At 35.5% G+C, this 20,391-nt stretch overlaps 1 protein-coding gene across 1 annotated transcript in view; it reads left to right on the top strand.

Moving 5' to 3' along the window:
- LOC149808248 (ribosomal protein S6 kinase alpha-5-like) overlaps positions 1-20,391 on the top strand; it is a 109,023-nt gene that overhangs the window by 54,774 nt on the left and 33,858 nt on the right. The window contains exons 3-6 of the mRNA XM_089975435.1: positions 4,745-4,963; positions 7,540-7,655; positions 13,096-13,206; positions 17,871-17,954. Of these exons, the coding sequence (XP_089831561.1) occupies positions 4,745-4,963; positions 7,540-7,655; positions 13,096-13,206; positions 17,871-17,954 (530 nt within the window). The remainder of the gene's footprint in view (positions 1-4,744; positions 4,964-7,539; positions 7,656-13,095; positions 13,207-17,870; positions 17,955-20,391) is intronic.

Below are 20,391 nucleotides of genomic sequence, written 5' to 3' on the forward strand. Positions count from 1 at the left end.
AAATAGAAATGGATGGCTGAAATAGGATGCATTATTGTGCTTTTTCAGAAAATTTCTGAACTCACTATTCTGAGAAATTCGAAAGTAAAGGGGTGACTTGTACCAAGATCAAAGAAATTCATACAAGATCAGTGAAAATGTTAATATGTTGATCCTGTGCATCAGTGAAAAAAATTGATAGTTTAAGCCATAGACACCTTCATTTATATTGAACCTTATATGACAGATACAAAAATTAGTTATGAATTGTGAATGTATTGATATGAATGAAAGGCATGAAACCAAGTAGGAAAGATACTCTTTGTAAAGTCAAAGAATTTTAATCTATCACAAGACAATAGTTATTATTCCTTTGGAGGTTCGACAGCATTTTTCAAATAATGCCACATATGCATTTGGATTCGTAACTAGTTTGTTTAAGGGATAAAAAGTACCTGAGTCTCATTCATGTTCTCCCTGCAGGGATGAGCAACATCATCTCAGGGGAAGCCAAGTGCCAGTGATTAATATGTCAGTTGCACATTCCTTGTGAAAAGGAAGCAATCTTACTTTAATCTGAGACATGCTCATCTTTGAAGTCTTCATCACTGGACCTGTCTTTGACAAGTGACTGAGTGCTAGGAACTGGGTACCAATCATTTAGCGCCAGTCTCTGAACATTGGTCAACTACCAGTCAACAGGCTCCAAGTGACAGTCACCAATCACCAGGTCATGCCTTTCGAGCAACTGTCTTTTGAAGGGGATCATATCATGACATTTCCTTTTCCCCTATGCCTCATTAACCCAGTAGCGAGTCTTCTTCCCCACCAACACCAAACAACATATGGATGTCCCAGTCTTGGTTCAAAGTGTGGTGGACATAACAGGCCAGTGACCTGGTCAGTCAACTCTAGCCTTGTCCAACAGAAAGGAGCAGGCTGCCACACGCCTCCAAGACTTCCAATTAAGTGATCCCATTCACCTAGGAAGAGAACCAGTATGATTAGGCTGGTTACAAAAAAATGCAAAGCTCACAAATCAATTTTTGTGATTGAGTCCTTATTGGATGTCTTCGTCTCTGGAGAGTGATGCCTGGAAAGACAGTCCTGTCTTGCCTTAGAAGCAGGTTTAAGACCACAATGTTGATGTTTCTGTTTACCACATTCTTCTCCCAGACTTGTGTCCAGCATCTTCTTGGGCTGAGGACACCAAGATTCCAGTCTAAAGAGTCTTTTTGGGTCCATGTCTCATTTAGATCATCTGTCGCTCACACACTTGGCTATGGTTTGGGAGCTTGCACGGAAGTTTTCCAGGGCAAAGAGCAGTTCACCCTTCTACACTCAGCCACTGGTCTCTGCTTTCATCTGTAAGATTCATTCCTTTGCTTGTGTCATATTATAGATATGACTTCATTGTTACTGGGTAACTCCATGCAGTTGCTTCAGATCAACAAGGAAATCTTCAAGGCAGTGCATTAGGACATAATTGCAACTTAGAGATTTGCTTCATCAATAGATGAATATATACCACCTCAGCTAATTTAAATGTCCTTTGTCTCCCCTTCACTCCATCAATGCCAATATCTTCATGCTTTTTCGTGCTTTTTCTTTCTCCCCGCCCCCATTTGTTGATTTTCAAGTATACAGTAACATGTTTCTGCGCCAATTGCTTAGAGTTTGCTTTCTGACATTATTACAATATTGTATGTGCAGTTTTCTTTGACTCTCTTTATTAGTAAGTTTCAATGTTTGCAATATTATGTATTCATTATTCACATCAGCCACCTTATAACAATATATTCACAATGAGGAGAGAGCTCAAAATAAACTTATGCTTGATGTTCAGTACTCTTCATATCTTTTTCGATTTTATTTAATTTCCACTGTGACTTCCCTATGATTTAAACCAGTAACACAATAAAAAGCAAAATAATTATCAATAAATATGTTGGTAAATGGCTAATTAGTGTATTACATCACTACATTGATGACTCATATCCAGATAACTTGTTTACCTGCTTGTAATGCAGAGTCAGGGTGTGGATCCTATTAAATAAACTAGAAAATATTCCTCGTTCTGGTTGACCCATTTTTGTTGAACATGAAGAAAACTGCTATCAAAATTGGTAAAAGATACCTTTTAGATGTATCATTTTATCATCAGAAATGGTAGTTTATATGTGGATGATTGAATCAGCATCATGAAATTTTAAAAAACTTTTAATAAGTCATATTTTTTGTTAAATTTTGTTTCGAAACAGACCTTTCCGGTGGCCTAGTGGTTAGAGCGTCCACCTCGGATGCAGGAGCTCGTGGGTTCGATTCCTGGCCGAGTCATACCAAAGACTTACAAAAATGGTACTAACAGCTGCCTCGCTTGGCACTCAGCATTAAGAGGTTAGTGTTGGGACTGGTTAGCCTGGTGTCAGGATATTGTGACTGGGTGGGACATCATGCTACATGTGTGCAGCATGATGACCCAGTGCTGGACATCACTCTAAACTGTCACACTGCAGACATCATAGCGATATGACTAAAAATTGTTAAAGCTACGTTAAAAATCCAAGTCACACAAACACACACACACTTTCCAAACAACATTCTCAGTACACTGTAAATAACATTATTTACCAAAAATTTCTATTGATGAAAAATGTTGTTAATGCTTATTTTTGTCATTGCATTATAAAATAAATAGCAGTTCAGTTACCCGGTATTAAACCTGCTTTTATCACATACCTTATATTTTAGAATGCATATGAAAAGTTAATATTTTCCAGTCACTAAGTAGCCTTTAAAAAAAAAATGAAAACTAGGGCAGAAATGGCTTGATTTTGTCGTAATTTGTCTGCCCCCACTGTGGTTGCATATTGGGGCACACTGTTTTGTCCTTCCATCTGTCCAGACACTTATTTTAAACAAAGCAGCTTAGAAAAGTATTTGACTTTGATGCATGAAAGTTTACACACTTTGTTATGGCCATAATTAGATGGTCTGGTTTCAGTTTACACACTTTGTTATGGCCATAATTAGATGATCTGGACTTTGATACATGAAAGTTTACACACTTTGTCATGGCCATAATTAGATGATCTGGACTTTGATACATGAAAGTTTACATGCTTTGTCATGGCCATAATTAGATGATCTGGGCCTTGATACATGAAAGTTTACACACTTTGTCATGGCCATAATTAGATGATCTGGTTTCAGTTTACAGCAGGTTTTACATTTTTAGCACACTTTTTTTTATAAAAAGAAACTGCACATGTAAGCATAAACCACTTTCAGTGGAAAATGAAATTTAATAGACAGAATCATATGCAGATGACCTGATTAGATTTTCAGGCCATTACAGCAGTTTTGAAATGTACCTATATATATCTTTTAAAAGGTTTTGGAATTTTGGACTTTCTTTCTGATGAATACTTTGTTACCACAATACAGCACAAACCACTAGTTATTGAATAAAATTTGGACGAGTCTGTATATTCATTCACAAATCTAGTCAAACTGCACAGACCCAGATCTCAAACCCATTAATGTACTGGCAGATCTGTGTCTCTGCAGTTCAGAGGGAGTAATCAGTGGATCAAACAACATAGACTCTCATCTTTTTTTGTGCATTATGCGATGGCAGATCCAGGTTAGTGTTGTTTACAGTTGGACTCTGCTTTTAAGTGAGTGTATGTATATGGTATTTTTTTTCATATGTAAATGACCTGTTATGATTTTCAGGCATTTAGAGATTGGTTTTATTTTTCATTTTTGTTTTCTTTAAATGTTTTAAAACTTTTAAATTTTGCCCATGTTGACAAAAACATTAAGTTAGCATGATTCAGCACTAGACACTCAGATAGACAAATGATATTTGGTATGTATGTATATATATGTCGATGATATGATTAAATATAGACAAATGATATTTGGTATGTATATATATGTCAGTGATATGATTAGATGTAGACAAATGATATTTGTATGTATATATATATATATGTCAATGATATGATTAGATATTCAATGCAAGTTTGTAGTATACCTTTGAATTTGTGTAGATCTTTTTGTCTGCAGTGGGTGCATACCTGTTTCCAAACACAAATACATATATAATTATTGTTGCCAGCATTTTGTACAGAAATATTTTAGCAGTCATTAAAAAAATATTGATAATAAGTGATGTATTTGTTTTTAAGTGTTTTTTGTATTTGTTTTTTGTTTATTTTTTGGTTTACACCATTTTTCAGCTAATGATAGTCATACATAAATGATAATAAAACTGGTGGAGGAAGAACCTGGGAAAACCCCGTTAAGAACCAATGACCCATGGGAAGCTACTTGCAGATTTTCTCACATACTAGCTTTGTCAGAGCTCAAGTCTCAAACCCATGCAGAGAGAGGTGAAATGGCAGTGTTCAATAAGGGTGAGCACTTTAGACCACTTGGCATCCTGGGGCCCCTTGTTTGTAAGTCAAGACCAACTGCAAAAAACATAGACCCTAATCAGCCATTACATAATGTGCCAGAAGATAAGGGTCTTTGTTGTTAATTCTGTTGATTAATCCTACCGGAACATTGTGCAACAGCTGATTTTGGGTCTGTGTAGTTTGCAGTTGAACATGTAGGCAAGTTTATATGGTAGGTCTTTTATGTACTAACAAAGAGTCAGGTGTTAGTAACTTACACACTTGACGTGTTTGAGTGATTTCATTTCCAAAACTCATCCTATGGCCATGTTTCATAAAAAAATCTTGGTCTTTTTCAGCTTACGGGAAGGTTTTTCTAGTCAGAAAGATAGGTGGAGCTGATGATGGGAAGTTGTATGCAATGAAGGTCTTGAAGAAGGCAGCCATAGTTCAGAAGACAAAAACCACAGAGCACACAAAAACAGAGCGTCAGGTCCTAGAGGCTATACGACAGTCCCCATTCCTTGTTACATTACACTATGCATTTCAGACAGATGCAAAGCTGCACCTTATTCTAGGTTTGTGCATTTATCATTACTTAACTTGGAAAAGTGGGCAGTGTAAAGCTTTCACCTTATCTATCCTGTAAATCTTAATTCAGTACTTTCATACATGTGCACTATTTTTGGAACAACATGCAGACAGATTTTTCCATAATTTCCAGGAATTTTCCAAAATGTATAAAATAAATGGGGTTAATTTGAACTGTAATCAGAAGGGTGCGGGCTTGTATCCTATTATCAAATCAGCTCCAGTTGGCTACCATAGTATGACCGTGGGGGAAGGTCTTTGGTACTAAATAACCTACTTTGTATTCCTGTACCTAATCCAAACCTGAAAAAGGACTGCATTACTTTGACTTACTTCCAGGTATAATTAGCAGTGCTTAAATATAAATGATTTATGCAACAGAAGTTGTTATTTTGATATTTACTGCATATTGATAATTGATTTATAATAACATAATGTTCAGAGATGCTGCCAGGATGCATCATTTTGTGAATCACACATTTTTTTGAATTTACCCACTTGGAGAGCAGTGATGTGTTGGGGAACTCCTGCAAAGTAGTTTACATTTGTTCACATGAAAATACACTCAGTGCAGTATACAATTTCCATTCACCCATAAAGTGCTTGTCACAACACGTCAGGCCAGTAGAGATATTGTAATGTTTGCTGTGATGTATATCTTTTTCAGTTAAGCAACTGTTTGTATATCTGGATTCATCAGCTTGAAATGAATGGTGGTTAAACTAAATTTAATGTCATTTTGGGCCCTGGAACAAGCAAATGTGTGTTTAAGATATGGGCTTAAAGTAGAAAACCACAGATGGCTGATTCACCATGTGATTCAGCTTTAGATGATTTCATTCAGTACATACAGGTTGATGATAGTGGTAATGACTTAAGTTGGTTTTTTAAAGTTATGAAGCATTAGTTCCAAATCCCCATGTTGCAGTCCAAATCAGGGTCGTGAGGACATTCTGGAGGGTTGTGGATGGTCGCAATAATTTTTTTTATTGTGTGCCAAAACTTATCGAATTGTGGAAAAAGGGTCATAATGTTTGGAGAACTGGTTTTTTTTTAGGATTGCAGTCAAAACAGGCTGGGAATCAATGTTATGAAGTATTTGAGAATAATTTAAGCTGGGAAAGTTTTAGTTGAGATAACAGTGTGTGATTTTGAACCTGAAAATGGTGTAAATACAAGTCATGTGTACATGCTGGCTAAACAGACACAGATAATATGCAGTCTTTCCTGTGCAGAAGTATTTCAAAATGTAGAAATGGAAGAATAAAGAGCCTAATTAAAACAGACAATTTAAAAGTAGATTGCAATTTTCATTTCTTTTCACAAACAATTTAGTCCAGCAGGATTTTGTGCTACAACACTAATTTGCCCTATAAAATAAATGGAATAAATTAGAATCTAAAAATAATTTTAGGAAGTAATATATATTTATTTGATCAAAACACCTCTGTCTGCACAAGCAGACTATATCATTGATGAACTTAACACCCTAATGCAGCCTTATGGAACAGATAGTAAGTCAGTCATAGAAGTCAGTAAAGCACTGATTCAAGAAAGGGAAACTTGGCAGAGTTTATGGTAGCGAAAACTAAGCCGAAGCATCCAAATGACAATACCTGTGAGCTGTGGATATTTGTACATAACAACAATAAACAACACTTTTCCAGCTGGCTAAGGTAGCTATGTATATGACCTTTCAGACACCAGAATGTGAAAGCAGGTTCTCAGTACAAAACAATATTCAGACAAAGGTAAGGAACAGATTAACCTCAGGAACATTCAGCAGATTAATGCTTATACAACTAGAGATGATATATTTTAAAGATTTTATTTCAATAGAGCTGTAACAGAGTGGAGTACCGGTAGGAAGAAAGAGAGATGGATCTTGAAGTGTTAGATAAATGTTGTACTGTGGGCATTTCCTCCTCCCCCAATATTTTTTTTTACTTCCCCCTTATTTTGTTGACAAGGGGGAAGCTCCCTCATTAGATAAAATCCAGGCAGCATCACTAAAAGCTATAAATTAAAGTGGTCATTATATAATTGGCACATGCTATTTATTGTGTTCAGTGTTAAAAAAATTTTGTGCCTTTGGAAAATTTTCTACCAAAGTTTTATTGTCATTGGTGATGAAATATGAGCATTTCTTGGAAAAAATCCATTCATCAAAATATATAATAAGAAGGATGTGTTGGAGATAAGATTTCATCATTTTTGTGGATGAATTTGTGTGTAAATTTAAATATGAAAGCAAACTTTTTACTATAGAAAGGATCAAGTACAATTTTTCTTAGCCAAAGTAATAGTATGTTATATATACTTATATATACTTTATAGTACTTTATATACTCACTTATAAATCCAACTGTAAAGTACACAGACCCAGATCTGCCATTGCATCATGCAATGGCAGATCAGGGTCCATGCAGTTAGGAGTAATCAGCGGAAGAAAAAAAAATTACCCTGATCTGCAAGCACATATACAATGGCAGATCAGGATCTTTTTTGCTTGTAGTTTTACTCCACTTATAAGTGGGTATATATGATAATGTTTTTATTTCAGATTATGTTAATGGAGGTGAATTGTTCACACATTTGAACCAGCGAGAGTACTTCCAAGAGAGCGAGGTCAGGATTTACATCGGTGAAATAGTGCTGGCATTAGAGATACTTCACAAGGTACTTAACTTACTGTTGTTCTTTTGATGTGCCTTGGTTGTCTGAAGTTTGATTGTCCCCAATATTAAAGTAATCGAGACCAGCACTGTCGCTGAAGCATACATTCAGCTCTGTGTTCAGCGACTAAATTCATTTACAAGTCATTTTTTTAGTAGTAATGAATCTGTCGTTGTAATGATCATGCAAGTCATAGGAATTAACACATCTGTCATATTACTCAAAATCTCAGATGGGATAAATGTGTGAAAAATATCTATACCACATATTGAGTACTGTCAGAATTGATCTTGTACATGTTTTCATTGATCTAAACATCATTTTACTATCAATAAAATGCTAACATGCTATTCTCTGACATACTTTCCATACAAGTACAATCCCAAGGAATAAATATTGTTGTAAAAAATGATATAATGAAGTAGACAGGCTTGTTATTAGTAAATTGCTCTCACAGTTGGAAGCTGGATATTTTGTCACAAAGATCACATTTATCATTGAAAATATGTTTCCATCAGTGTAATGTTGAAACCTCAGTAAAATATTGAAATGAGTTGACTGTACTAATAAACAAAGTCTGTTATCAAAATTCCCAGTAGTCCATCCCCTGTGATGTTCAGAGGTTTTATTGTAGATGCAATATTTCCTCATACAATGAAACTTTCCTAGACTGTCGCTTGGCAGAAATGGCTTCCTTTGCATGCCAGCCGCATAGTTTTGGTCTAAGTATAGCCAATCTATTCCTGATCAAACATTTTGTATACTGACCTGTATAAAAGAGCCAGTTTTAAGACATGACGGTATCCATTTTATTAAAGTTTGACCATATGTACAATTGTAGAATGTATTGTCAAAATTCCAAGTTGCCTAAATGATTCACCAAGTGTTAATCTGTCCTGCTAATATCCAGGAGATGGCTATACACTAGTCTTTCTTTGTGTGTCATGTACAAGTACTGATGTTCATATATTATATACCCTGGCATGCACACATGAAAACATGCACATGCACCCAGACACACAGAGTGAAGAAGACGTTATGCTTGTGCTGTCTGCCATACATTTGTTGTACTTTATAAGTTAGCTCAAAAACTATTTAGCCAAACAAGATCTGATTGTGATATTATGAGATGTTGTTTAGTTCCCAAGATTTGTATAGCTTCACTCTTCAGGTAACTGTGATAATATATTTCAGATTTTTATAGACTTGCCATAAGGTGGAGTGCAATATGTTACAGCGTGCATCTGTTACTATTTTGTTTTTCACATAAAAACTTAAGTTATCCATCAGCTACACTTAAACAACTTGTTATTATTACTGCTGAATAAAGTCATATTGACATGGGGTTTTCGCAAGAAGGCTTCTTATAATTTTTCTTGGTCCTAAATGAAAACAGCACTTTTTTATGATGTCCAGTTGGTCACCTTAGAGTTCATCTTGATAATCTTCTTTTGCCACTCCTGAATGCATGATCATATCAACATGGGGTTTTCACTAAAAGACTTCTTAAGATGTCTGGTTGGTTCTATATGAAAATAGTGCCAAACAGACCATTTGGCCATCACAGTGGCCATCTTGAAAATATTATTTCTACTCTTGAATGAATGGTCATATCAGCATGGAGTTTTTACTGAAAGATTTCTCATGATGTCTAGTTGGTCAGAAATGGTGCCAATCTTGTTGCCAATATGGCAACCACAATGTTTATTGTGGCCATCTTGTTAAAGTTGTTTCTCTTAAATGGATGGTCATATTGGCATTATGCTTTCACTGAGAGACTTCTTTAATGTCTAGTTGGTGCTAAATGGAAGTGGCACCATTCTGATATTCAGAGGGGCCCTGAGTGCCAAGTGGTCTAAAGCGCTCTCTGTTACGGATCACTGCCATCTCACCTCTGTCTGCGTGGGTTCGAGTCTTGGATTCGGCCAATGTGGGTATGTGAGAAAGTTTGCCAGTATCTTCTCGTGGGTCGGTGGTTCTTTCCGGGGTTTTCTCTGGTTCTTCCTCCACCATCAATACTGGCCGCCATGTATAGCCCATCATGTGCTGAAAAATGGCATTAAACCCCACAACAACAACAACAACAACTGATATCCAGTATGATCACCATAGCGGCTATCAAAATCAGGTTTTTTACTGGAAGACTAGTTATGATATCCAGGTGGTCCTGAATGAAAATGTTGCCAGTCTGACCTCAAATATTTCTGCATCAGTGAAGATATTGAAAATTTTGTCACTAATTTTTCTGAATGGTGTTTTCACCAAAAGTCATCTAATTGTGTCTTGTTTGAAATTGGTGCTGATATTGCAGCCAATATGGTTGCCACAAATTTTGTCTCAAGAATGTCAGAGATGGTTTTATCACTCGACTGTTACAGGGAAGAATTGTTATAGCGACTCTTGTTTGACAAAGTTTTGTGAGCATGATTATGCAAAGTTCATATGAGTTAGAGAAACAGAATTTGTTGGGCTCCTTTGTATTATCTTGTGGTTCTGGTTAAAATGTCAGGCCATTAAAGTAATTGTTGTACACATTTTGAAACTTTTTTGACTTGTACTATTTTCATGGAAACCTTGCTAGTGTGGTTAAGCAGATCCCACTTGAGGTAGACATCTTAAGTTTGGTAAACATCAGTATTCATTAGAACATATTGTCATTGTATTTTCAGGCCATTACAACAAAATATTGCACATTTTACTCATCTGTGTCATCAGATTTGCAAAAACTATTGAAGGTAGACCCACAAAATTTGGCATAAGTGTTTATATGCATATGCAGATGATCTGTTTAAACTTTGGTATCATAATGGCAGTGTTTAAACATCTTGTATATTGTTTACTTACACTTAATTTGGTCAGCATTATTTTAGTTCACATGGCTATAAGGCAGTGTTAGCATATCATCTCCGTCATCTGTCTCTCTATCAACAAATACTTGTTACCACTTTGAACGATATATTTCTGACATGACTTTCATGAAACTTGGAATGAAAGTATATATCATTAAGATGAATTCGATAATGAGTGGAATTTATCCATATGAATGAGATGATCTTGCATCTGATTGGTGGAACTATTTGGTTTTGATCAAATTTGGAATATGGATATGAGATGAGTTTATATCTAATTGGCTGAGCTTCTTACCACATGGGATGCCATATTTCTGGCCTGTTTTCTATTACATTTGGAAAATGAGTTTGTATCATGAAGATCACAGGCGTGTTTGCATCTGATTGGCCAAGCTTGTTAACTCTCTAGTGGATCATGAAGAGCACAGGTGTGTTTGCATCTGATTGGCCAAGCTTGGTAACTGTCTAGTAACTCTACATATGATCAGATTTTGATCAAAGTTTTAAAATAGTCTTCTGTCATTAAACTGTTGAATATGATTTAGACATATGCATGAGGTAATCTTGTATCTCAGTAAATGACCTTGTTAGCACTCTAGAGACCACATTTAGACTGGATTTTTTCATCATTTTGTCAAGTTTTATAGCAAGTGAGAAATGCCAATAATAATGAAGTAATCTTGCATTTGATTGGCTGACCATGTTAATATTGTTGGGACTATATTTCTTGTCCAATTTGCATAAAACTTCATAAATAGGTTTAAATCATCAAGATTTTGGATGAGTTTGATCTGAGCAAGTGCTATAAACATTAATTATGCCTTTATTCTTTGGAAAGAGCTTTCTTCAGACCATTGTACGATTAGTAAAATCAGCATGGTCTAAAGTCTGACTGATAGTTTGCACAGTATCTGCGGAAGCCTGCGTTGCAGAGGTGGCGCTGGCAAATTTTAGCCTTCTAGCCCATCTTTTGGGATAATGACAGACATATTGTAATTTTGCAAAATCTGATGCTTTCTCTATGCCAATTATATTGACAACTGTTTTGATCTGTCTAGAGGAAGACATAATTTCAGGTCTTACAAATCGGTCACTTTCTTTATCAAACTTCTAACAAAATTTCAATTTATTGACCTTGCTAGATTTATACTTTCAAATACTGGTGACATAGAATGGCATTGTCCTGTGATCAGATGTCATGGTGTGCATGTTTTGTGGGAAGGAGGGGAGGGGAGGGAGAGACATATATTTTGCTTTTTAAAGAAAGGCAGATCCCTTCTGGTCTTAACTTGCAGTCATCGTCTAGAGCTAAAATTTGTCATGGTACGAATTGAAAATTTTTAATGGTACATGAATTTTCTTGTCTCGTTTATAGTTTACATATTACTCTTGCAAGTTAAAAGGATAGAATTCATTTTTATTGGTATATTGGTCATCTGTGATTCAGTAATGCAGTGATTCAGCTCTTTTCTTTTTTATACGGTCATTTATATTCACTTATAAGATGAGCCCAAAGGCAAACTGCACAGACCCAGATCTGCAGGCACATTGTGTGCTGGCAGATCTGGATCTATGCAGTCTGTTTGGAGTAATCAGGAGAACAAACAATATATACCTTGAACTGCAGGTGCATTATGCTAATGCAGATCTGGATCTTTGTTGTTTGCAGTTTGACTTGACTTGGCACCCATTGCAAGACCATCATTTCTTTCTTTATGAAGACCCTTTACCACAGTTATATAGATTTATGGACTGGTGAGAAGGCCAACACTTTTTAAAAATCAAGTCTGCCTTTAGCTGATGACAAAACATGTGCTGTCAATGCTTGCTTTGCTTATAAGCATCCCTGCCAACCCTTACGATTTTGCCGTAATTATGGCATGAAAGCAAAAACTATGAAAAAATGATTATTGCCAAAAAATCCGGAAAATTTGTTCATCTATGTTTGGTTTGGATCTGGGTTTCATATTAGAATTAGTGAAATTAGTCAGAGAACCAGACTAACTTTACAGCAGCACATCATAAGCTTTAAACTGCAAATAATTGTTCACGTGAAGCGTCTGCATAATCAAAGTTGAGTTTAGAATTTGTTTAAAATGGCATCCAGCAAGAGGTGCATGTTTAAGATGAAATGGAAAATAAGCCTCTTGAAAGTGTAACACCCAAAAATAAAAAGGAATATTAAGATTCTTATGAATAAATGCTGGAAGGGACACGATTGCGTTTATTGGACATTACATGCCAATTTGAGTATGACTCGTGGCGGGAGATATGATTGCCATTGTAATGTAAAATAGAAAAAGATAAGAATTACGTCAAGTTGAGAGATAGCAAAAAGCCATTGAGCTGCAAAGGGTTTGGAACTTGAGTTTGTACATGTATCACTTTTTCAGTGGCTGTGATGGTAATGTTATGGTCAACATTAAGATTTTGTGTTAAAGCATTTGTAAGTTAGAGAATAGAAATGGTGGGGGGGGGGGGGCTTTTCCTGCATAGAACTTGTATTCATATATATGTGCAGACATCTGACAGGATGATCCAAATCTCATTATGGAATAAATTTATTTCACTGATATATTTTATCTTTGTTACAGCTTGGTATCATCTATAGAGATATAAAACTAGAAAACATTCTGCTTGATTCAAGTGGTCATATTGTCCTGACAGACTTTGGTCTCAGCAAAGAATTTCTCCCAACAGATGAGGTAAAAAAAAACCTTTAAAAGAATGATTTTTTTCAAAATGACTTTCATGTGTAATATTTCTAATACAAATCTCAAAATAACTTGCAAAGAACTGCACAACTTTGCTCTTGTAAGGGTTGAATTTTTTTATTGATATGTCAATTAAAACAATGTGTCAGTTAAAACAAGAGTTAGGTTCTGCACCCTTAGATATATGTTGTTTGGTCCAAAGTAAGAATCATTTACTTATATGAATTTATAACTGTGATATTTATGATTATGGTAATGATTCATTTTATTTCCTTTTTGGTATATTTATACATTCCAATGCATTCACTTTCCCAATATTTATATTCTGAAACATTTTCAGACCATGCATGCATTTAACAACAGCAAAAGACTTTTGTATTTGATGACCAGTGTAATTTACTCATTGAATGAAAATGTAACACATCCTTCAGTGTCTTGGTTCAGTTTGTTATCCATACTTGGACTTCATTCATATTTACTACAATGTAAATGGCAGCAAAAAAGAAATGTTTCAAATAAGGCCAGTGTAGAATAGGAGGAAAATTTACAGTTATCTTTTGCCCTTTTTCTTCACAACAATTTGAAAACTCTGATCAATTTCAACACTTCAGATTCCTCTTTAGCCATTAACCTTTAAGTCTGAAAAACTCTGTGCATTGCATTATTCAATGGCCGTTCATTTGGACCACTGGAAAAGCAGTCCGAAATGGTCAGGATATCAACATATTTTTCCTGACAGTCCGAAATGGTCAGGATATCAACATATTTTTCCTGACAGTCCGAAATGGTCAGGATATCAGCATATTTTTCCTGACAGAAACATGGCTGAAATCATTCGGTGATGAACCGGAGTGTGCGTATCTAACGCCCCTCTGGTAACTCCATCCTGTCGTTACATCGTCACCACCTTGGTGTTGGAATAACTCTCTTTGCAAAGAACTTCATACTCCACCATCTTAAGTGCACTACAAAATTCAGTTTCAGCCATACATCATTTGAACTGGTCCAAGTCACTCTCACAGTGGAACAAAGGTCTGACCATTTCTTCTACTTCTGCTCCCCTCCTCCTAGTAGAAAAAAAACAAGCTGACTGAATCTCTCTTTTTGAAGCATTTTTCTAACTTCTTAGAGATTTTAACTTTCACTTTGATAGTCCTGCAAACTAATACACATCAAAACTCTTTGATTCCATTCACATTTTCAACCTCGATCAGTAAGTTAGCCAACCCACATATAAACATTTTAGACTGGATTCTTCCTATACCTGATAATATTCTTCAGTCTTCACTGGTGTCCGACGAACTTGCATCAGATCACCTCTACATCATAATCCATCTTGATATATCAGTCCCAAATCCTCCACATTTGTTTGCTACTTAGAGAAACCTCCATATGATAAATAGAACCCACCTAATACTTGACATACAAGCAAACCTAACAACTTTGTTGCATTCTATCGCTTAACAATTTGATAAGTGCTTGTGTTCATTGCTTGATGAACATACCCCAGCAACCAAGTGCAGAGTATCCATTCAGAAGTGTCCTGGATGGTATATTAGTGTTAGGGACCAGTTTCGCTTTGTGAAAAGAGAATGTCATAAGGCTGACAGGTTTTGGCTTTTATCTGGTTTTACTATTCATAAATATATGAAACTGCTAAGAAGAATGTCACAAATATAGTTCATGCCAAAAAATCAGCCTACCTCATTACTAAGATCACTGAAAGTTCCAGATGCAAAGAGCTTTTCAGTATTACTAAGATGCTAATGGCAAGGGAGAAATACACACCACTTCCAACAATCTTCTTTCCAGTCACCCTTCAGGACCTGATGTCAGATTTCTTCCATGACAAAGTGCAAACAATTAGAGATAAATTTGACAACACAGTTTCAGTTGACTGATTGTCAACACACAGCTGTGATACAAAAATTTCAGAGGCAAACTTTGACAGTATATTTCTACTTATTATTTACACGAAGAGCATACTAAAGTCATGTGAACTGACATCAGTGCTGCTTGAGTGGTTAAATACAATGTTACCTTCACTAACTGATGTTATTAATACCTCAGCGAATTTCTGTCATTTTTTAACTAAACCATCATTGTAAAACCACTGTAGAAAAAATGAACACTTGACTCAAATGATTTTAAAAAGTACAACCAGTTCTATCTTCACATTTATCTCAAAAATGTTGTTGTTCTGTTTCTTAATTTAACTAATCTTTTTCACAATTTACAATCCACATAATGTCGTTGTCAAAGTACTGAAACAGACCATCTGAAAGTAGTTATTGACTTTTTTGCTTTGGATAATGGAAAGATTATAGTCCTCAACCACCTTGACTTATCTGCAGCATTTGATACAATAAACCAGGATATATTACTTCGCCAGCATGTATTTGACATTTACATACTATATCAAAAGGGGACAAATTGTGTTCATAAATGGCAAACATTCCCACCCAGTTCATCTATGTTTTGGTGTTCCACTTGATTTTGTTCTTGGATTCATTCTCTTCCTTCTAAACACTCAGCCCCTCTCAAGTGTCACAGACTGTCTTCCTTTGTCTCACCAATTGTACACTGATGACATTTTGATATACAAACCCATTCACCCAACTGAAGTTGATGTTATCCTCCAAGATGTAGAGAGATGCATTTCCAATGTGAAGTCATGGATGACATGTAACAAGCCATAGGTGAATGATGATAAAACTGATTCCATTTTAAACACCAGACAAAGACGTTCTCATTCCTATCCTTTACCTCAAACAATAAGTATCAGCAACACCAACATTAAATTACACAATCAGTATGAAACCTAGGTGTCACTCTTGACTATTTACCATCATGTCATGAATATATTGCAAGGCTGCATACTTGGAGCAGAGAAGCATCAGCTTTATTCAGTTTTTTAAAATTTTATTGATGCACCCTCCCCAATTTCTAGACTTTACTGTTGTAATTTGCTTCTGTCTGGTTCGTCTCAATATCTGCTATGGAAACTTGAAAAAACTTCAAAAAACAGCTGTTTGGATCATCTGTAGAATACCAGAAAATGAGCACTTTTCCCCTCCAGCATTGTACCCCCCCCCACTAGTTACCCTTTCACTTTAGAATCAAAACACAAAATCTGTTCTGAGTGTCACATTTTGTTGACTGTGTCCAGTCCAAAATACCTATCTGACCTCATTCATGTGTACACACATACTAGATACTTGTACTCTGTGGACTCGTGTATACTTGCACTCTTTGGACACATGTATTCACATTATTCCAACTATCAAAACCAACTCCCAGGGACAATATTCTTTGAATACCAGGACCCTGCTATCTGAACAAATTGCCTATTGAATACAGATACAGTGATCTCATTTCAGAGTGCTCTAATAACTCACCTATTTAGGCTGCAAGAACAGACTTAAGATTTTATAGTTTCCTTGCCCTGAATTATTTTCAGAATGCTTTTGTTTTTAATTTCACCTTGTTTTGTTTTCGTAATCTTACCTGTATTCATGTCCTTATGTGCTAACTAATACTGTACAGCACCTGAACATTAAAAGATTAAGTACTGAACCATGTACGCATTATTATTGTTATGTCTTCAAATCTCATATGGACTTTTAAAATTGTTTGAATCATCTTCAATTTCTTGCTTTACTTTTAACGAGAAATACATTTTGGATTTTTCTTTCACTATTAAGTTACCATCCATATGGCTGTATTGTGTTATGATGCTGTCTGTCTGTCCTTCCATCTGTCCTCATTTTGCAATTAGGATATGGAAAAATCCCATCAATCGTGGGGTCAAAAGGTCAAAATCAAGCTCGTTGTGATTTATATTAGGAAAATAGGTTTTCACAAAAACATTACATATCTAGATTAAGCTTTGTGGATGGCTTGCACCTGGGGTAATGGAGAAGTTTATCAGTTTTATGGTTAGAAGACCAAATGTCAAGGTCAGTAAAAGAACTGGTTTATGCGTGCAAATTTCAATTCTCAGCCATATGCTTTCACCAGAGTTTGCAGAAGACTTGTACTGTGAATGAGAAAGAAGTCTATTGATTTTTGGGAGTCAAAACCACAAAGGTCAAGGTTATTGTGACTTAAAGAAGAACCTGTTTTATTTTTGTATAATAACCAGATTTCTATACCATTTACATTGACCAAAGTTTTTTGGAGATCTTGCACATAAAGTTTTGGAAGTGGCTTGTTGATTTTGGATTTAAAAAAAGTTTAGCGTAATTGTGGCACAAAGAAAATTAGTTTTGCAGAATAGCTTTTATTCTTCAATTAGTCTCTTGCTCAAACTTTGCGGATGACTTGCACTTAAGGTAATAAAGAAATCTAATAGATTCTGGAATCTAATGGTCAGTGATCAGGATCATGGTAAATCTGACAAGAAATAATGCCTTATGCAAGAAAAGAATGATTTCTGCACATTAATTTTAGTTCAAGAATGCATACCTTGACCATACATCCAGGTCCTTGAGACATGTTGGCCAATGGTATCTAGAGTGACCATGCCCAGCTAGTACCTATTTAGAGGATTATTAAACATGGAGTGGCTGTATAATGTGCCAATTATGGAACATTTGTTTTGACATTTATCTCTATCATTCTGTGTAGTCCTTATTCTTAATTTCTCTTGACAGAATCACAGGGCTTATTCATTTTGTGGGACAATAGAATACATGGCTCCAGAAGTAGTGGAAGGCAGTCACTCAGGGCATGACTTTGTAAGTACAAACATGCAGGAGTTGGTGTTTCAGTTTATGTGTTGTTTTAAAGTTCACTCACTGCATTAGACATAACTAATCATTTCCAAATATAGTTGACATAATGCTATACCCTTCACTAATTAATGAGGCATAAAGTCACCAATTAAACCACAGCTTTAACTCTTTTATGGACCAGCTGTTGTGGATGAATTGCATAGTTTTTCAGAAATTTCTTGGATTGCTAGTACTGTAATCCAGTATAACTTATCTCTTATGCACAATGACTTAATTCATCGACATGAACTGCAGAGTGTGTTCTCATAATGTGCTTTTCTTTATTTTTAGCTGTAGACCATCATCCAGCTTTTACTGTCACTACTACTCCTAAACTACTTAGAAGATTGCCCTGAAACTAGACACACACACATGCATCCCAATATCAAGCTGGTCCTGAATGAAAACGGTACCACTCAGATGGTCACCATAGCAGTTATTTTGATAATCTTGTCATCAGTACTCCATCCTGGTCATATATTGACGTGGCATTTTCACACAAAAAAACTTCCTATGATGCCTTGTTGGTCCTAAATGAAATTAGTGTTGGTCTGATATCTAGTATGGCTACCATAATAGTCATCTTGAAAATGTTATTGCCTCTGCTTCTAAGCAGAAAGTCATATCAGCATGGAAAGTCATATCAGCATGGGGTTTTCACCAGAAGACTTCTTGTGATGTTGATCATAAATAAAAATGATGTTGGTTAATATGGCTACCTTTGGAAACTGTCTTGAAAATCTTATCATTTTGCCTTTTAAATGAAAAGTCATATTGACATGGGATTTTCACCAGAAGACTTATAAATTATGTCTAGTTCATAATGAATGAAAATGATGTCAATCTGACCTCCAAGATTGGTGGTAGTCTTGAAAATCTTATCAATAGTCCTCAAACGTTGGTCCAGTAACCAGGTCTGATGTGAATATTTATTACAATGCATAAACGTACCCACAAGTAAATTTATCGAAACACAAACTAAAACTTTCACCATCTTACATATATTTTTGTTCATTTAATCATAAAGTATTTATTATTTTATTCATTTTTTTGTTTTACTATAAATGTCAGAAAAGGCATGATTCATGATTTTCTGAAATCTGCTTAGCAGCCAGATTTTTCTTTAATATTTTTATTATCTAACAATGAAAGTCTGAATCATTGCAGCAAAATATTTTACCTTCAGTAGCCTTACTTAGGATTATTCCAAACAGTTGTAATGTCCAGCAAACAGGTAGGAAGGGGGATCAACACCTTTATTGCAGCCATTCTTCACAGGAAGATGCAGATACATGTTCCTGGCATTATTTTTATTGTAGTTGGCATCCTTATCAGACCTTGACTGTTTGCCTTCTGCGATGCAACAGGTAGTGCATTGTTTGTTGCTGGCAAATTCACCATGATTAAGTTTTGGTTACCGATAAATCAACACTTAAATAAACTCATCTAGAACATTTGGTAAGTCTCTTGAGAATATCCATGGTTTTAGCTGAGTTTGAGGAAATACAAACATTTGACTGGTGTTCTGCATATTTTCTGATGTTATAACACCAGTCTTTCACTATAAGAAGATTGACTTCCACTTGTATCAAGGTACTTGTAGGACTCCTTTCAGATGTTGCAAGTATTAACTATGTTTTGTTCAGTTAGTACTAGTAATATATGACAGGTCTTGATGTTTTGTTGGTGCTAAATGAAAATAGTGCTATTCTTGCATCCAATATTGCCATCAAGCTTGATATTTTGTTGGTCCTAGATGAAAATAGTGCTATTCTTGCATCCAATATTGCCATCATGCTTGATTTTTTGTCTGGTCCTAGATGAAAATAGTGCTATTCTTGCATCCAATATTGCCATCATGATTGATGTTTTGTTGGTCCTAAATGAAAATAGTGCCAATCTTGCATCCAATATTGCCATCATACTTGATGTTTTGTTGGTCCTAAATGAAAATAGTGCCAATCTTGCATCCAATATTGCCATCAAGCTTGATTTTTGTTGGTCCTAAATGAAAATAGTGCCAATCTTGCATCCAATATTGCCATCATGATTGATGTTTTGTTGGTCCTAGATGAAAATAGTGCTAATCTTGCATCCAATATTGCCATCATGATTGATGTTTTGTTGGTCCTAAATGAAAATAGTGCCAATCTTCCATCCAATATTGCCATCATGATTGATGTTTTGTTGGTCCTAAATGAAAATAGTGCTAATCTTGCATCCAATATTGCCATCATGATTGATGTTTTGTTGGTCCTAAATGAAAATAGTGCTATTCTTGCATCCAATATTGCCACCATGTTGGCTATCTTGAACATCTTTTTATTGCTCTAGAATATTAGAGATGCTTTCAACACTTAGCAGTTTAAAAAAAAAAAATGGCATTATCTTATATACCTGG

Source organism: Sinohyriopsis cumingii, chromosome 1 (assembly GCF_028554795.1).
Source record: "Sinohyriopsis cumingii isolate HCF-2022 chromosome 1, ASM2855479v2, whole genome shotgun sequence".
Classification (NCBI taxonomy): Eukaryota; Metazoa; Mollusca; class Bivalvia; order Unionida; family Unionidae; genus Sinohyriopsis; species Sinohyriopsis cumingii.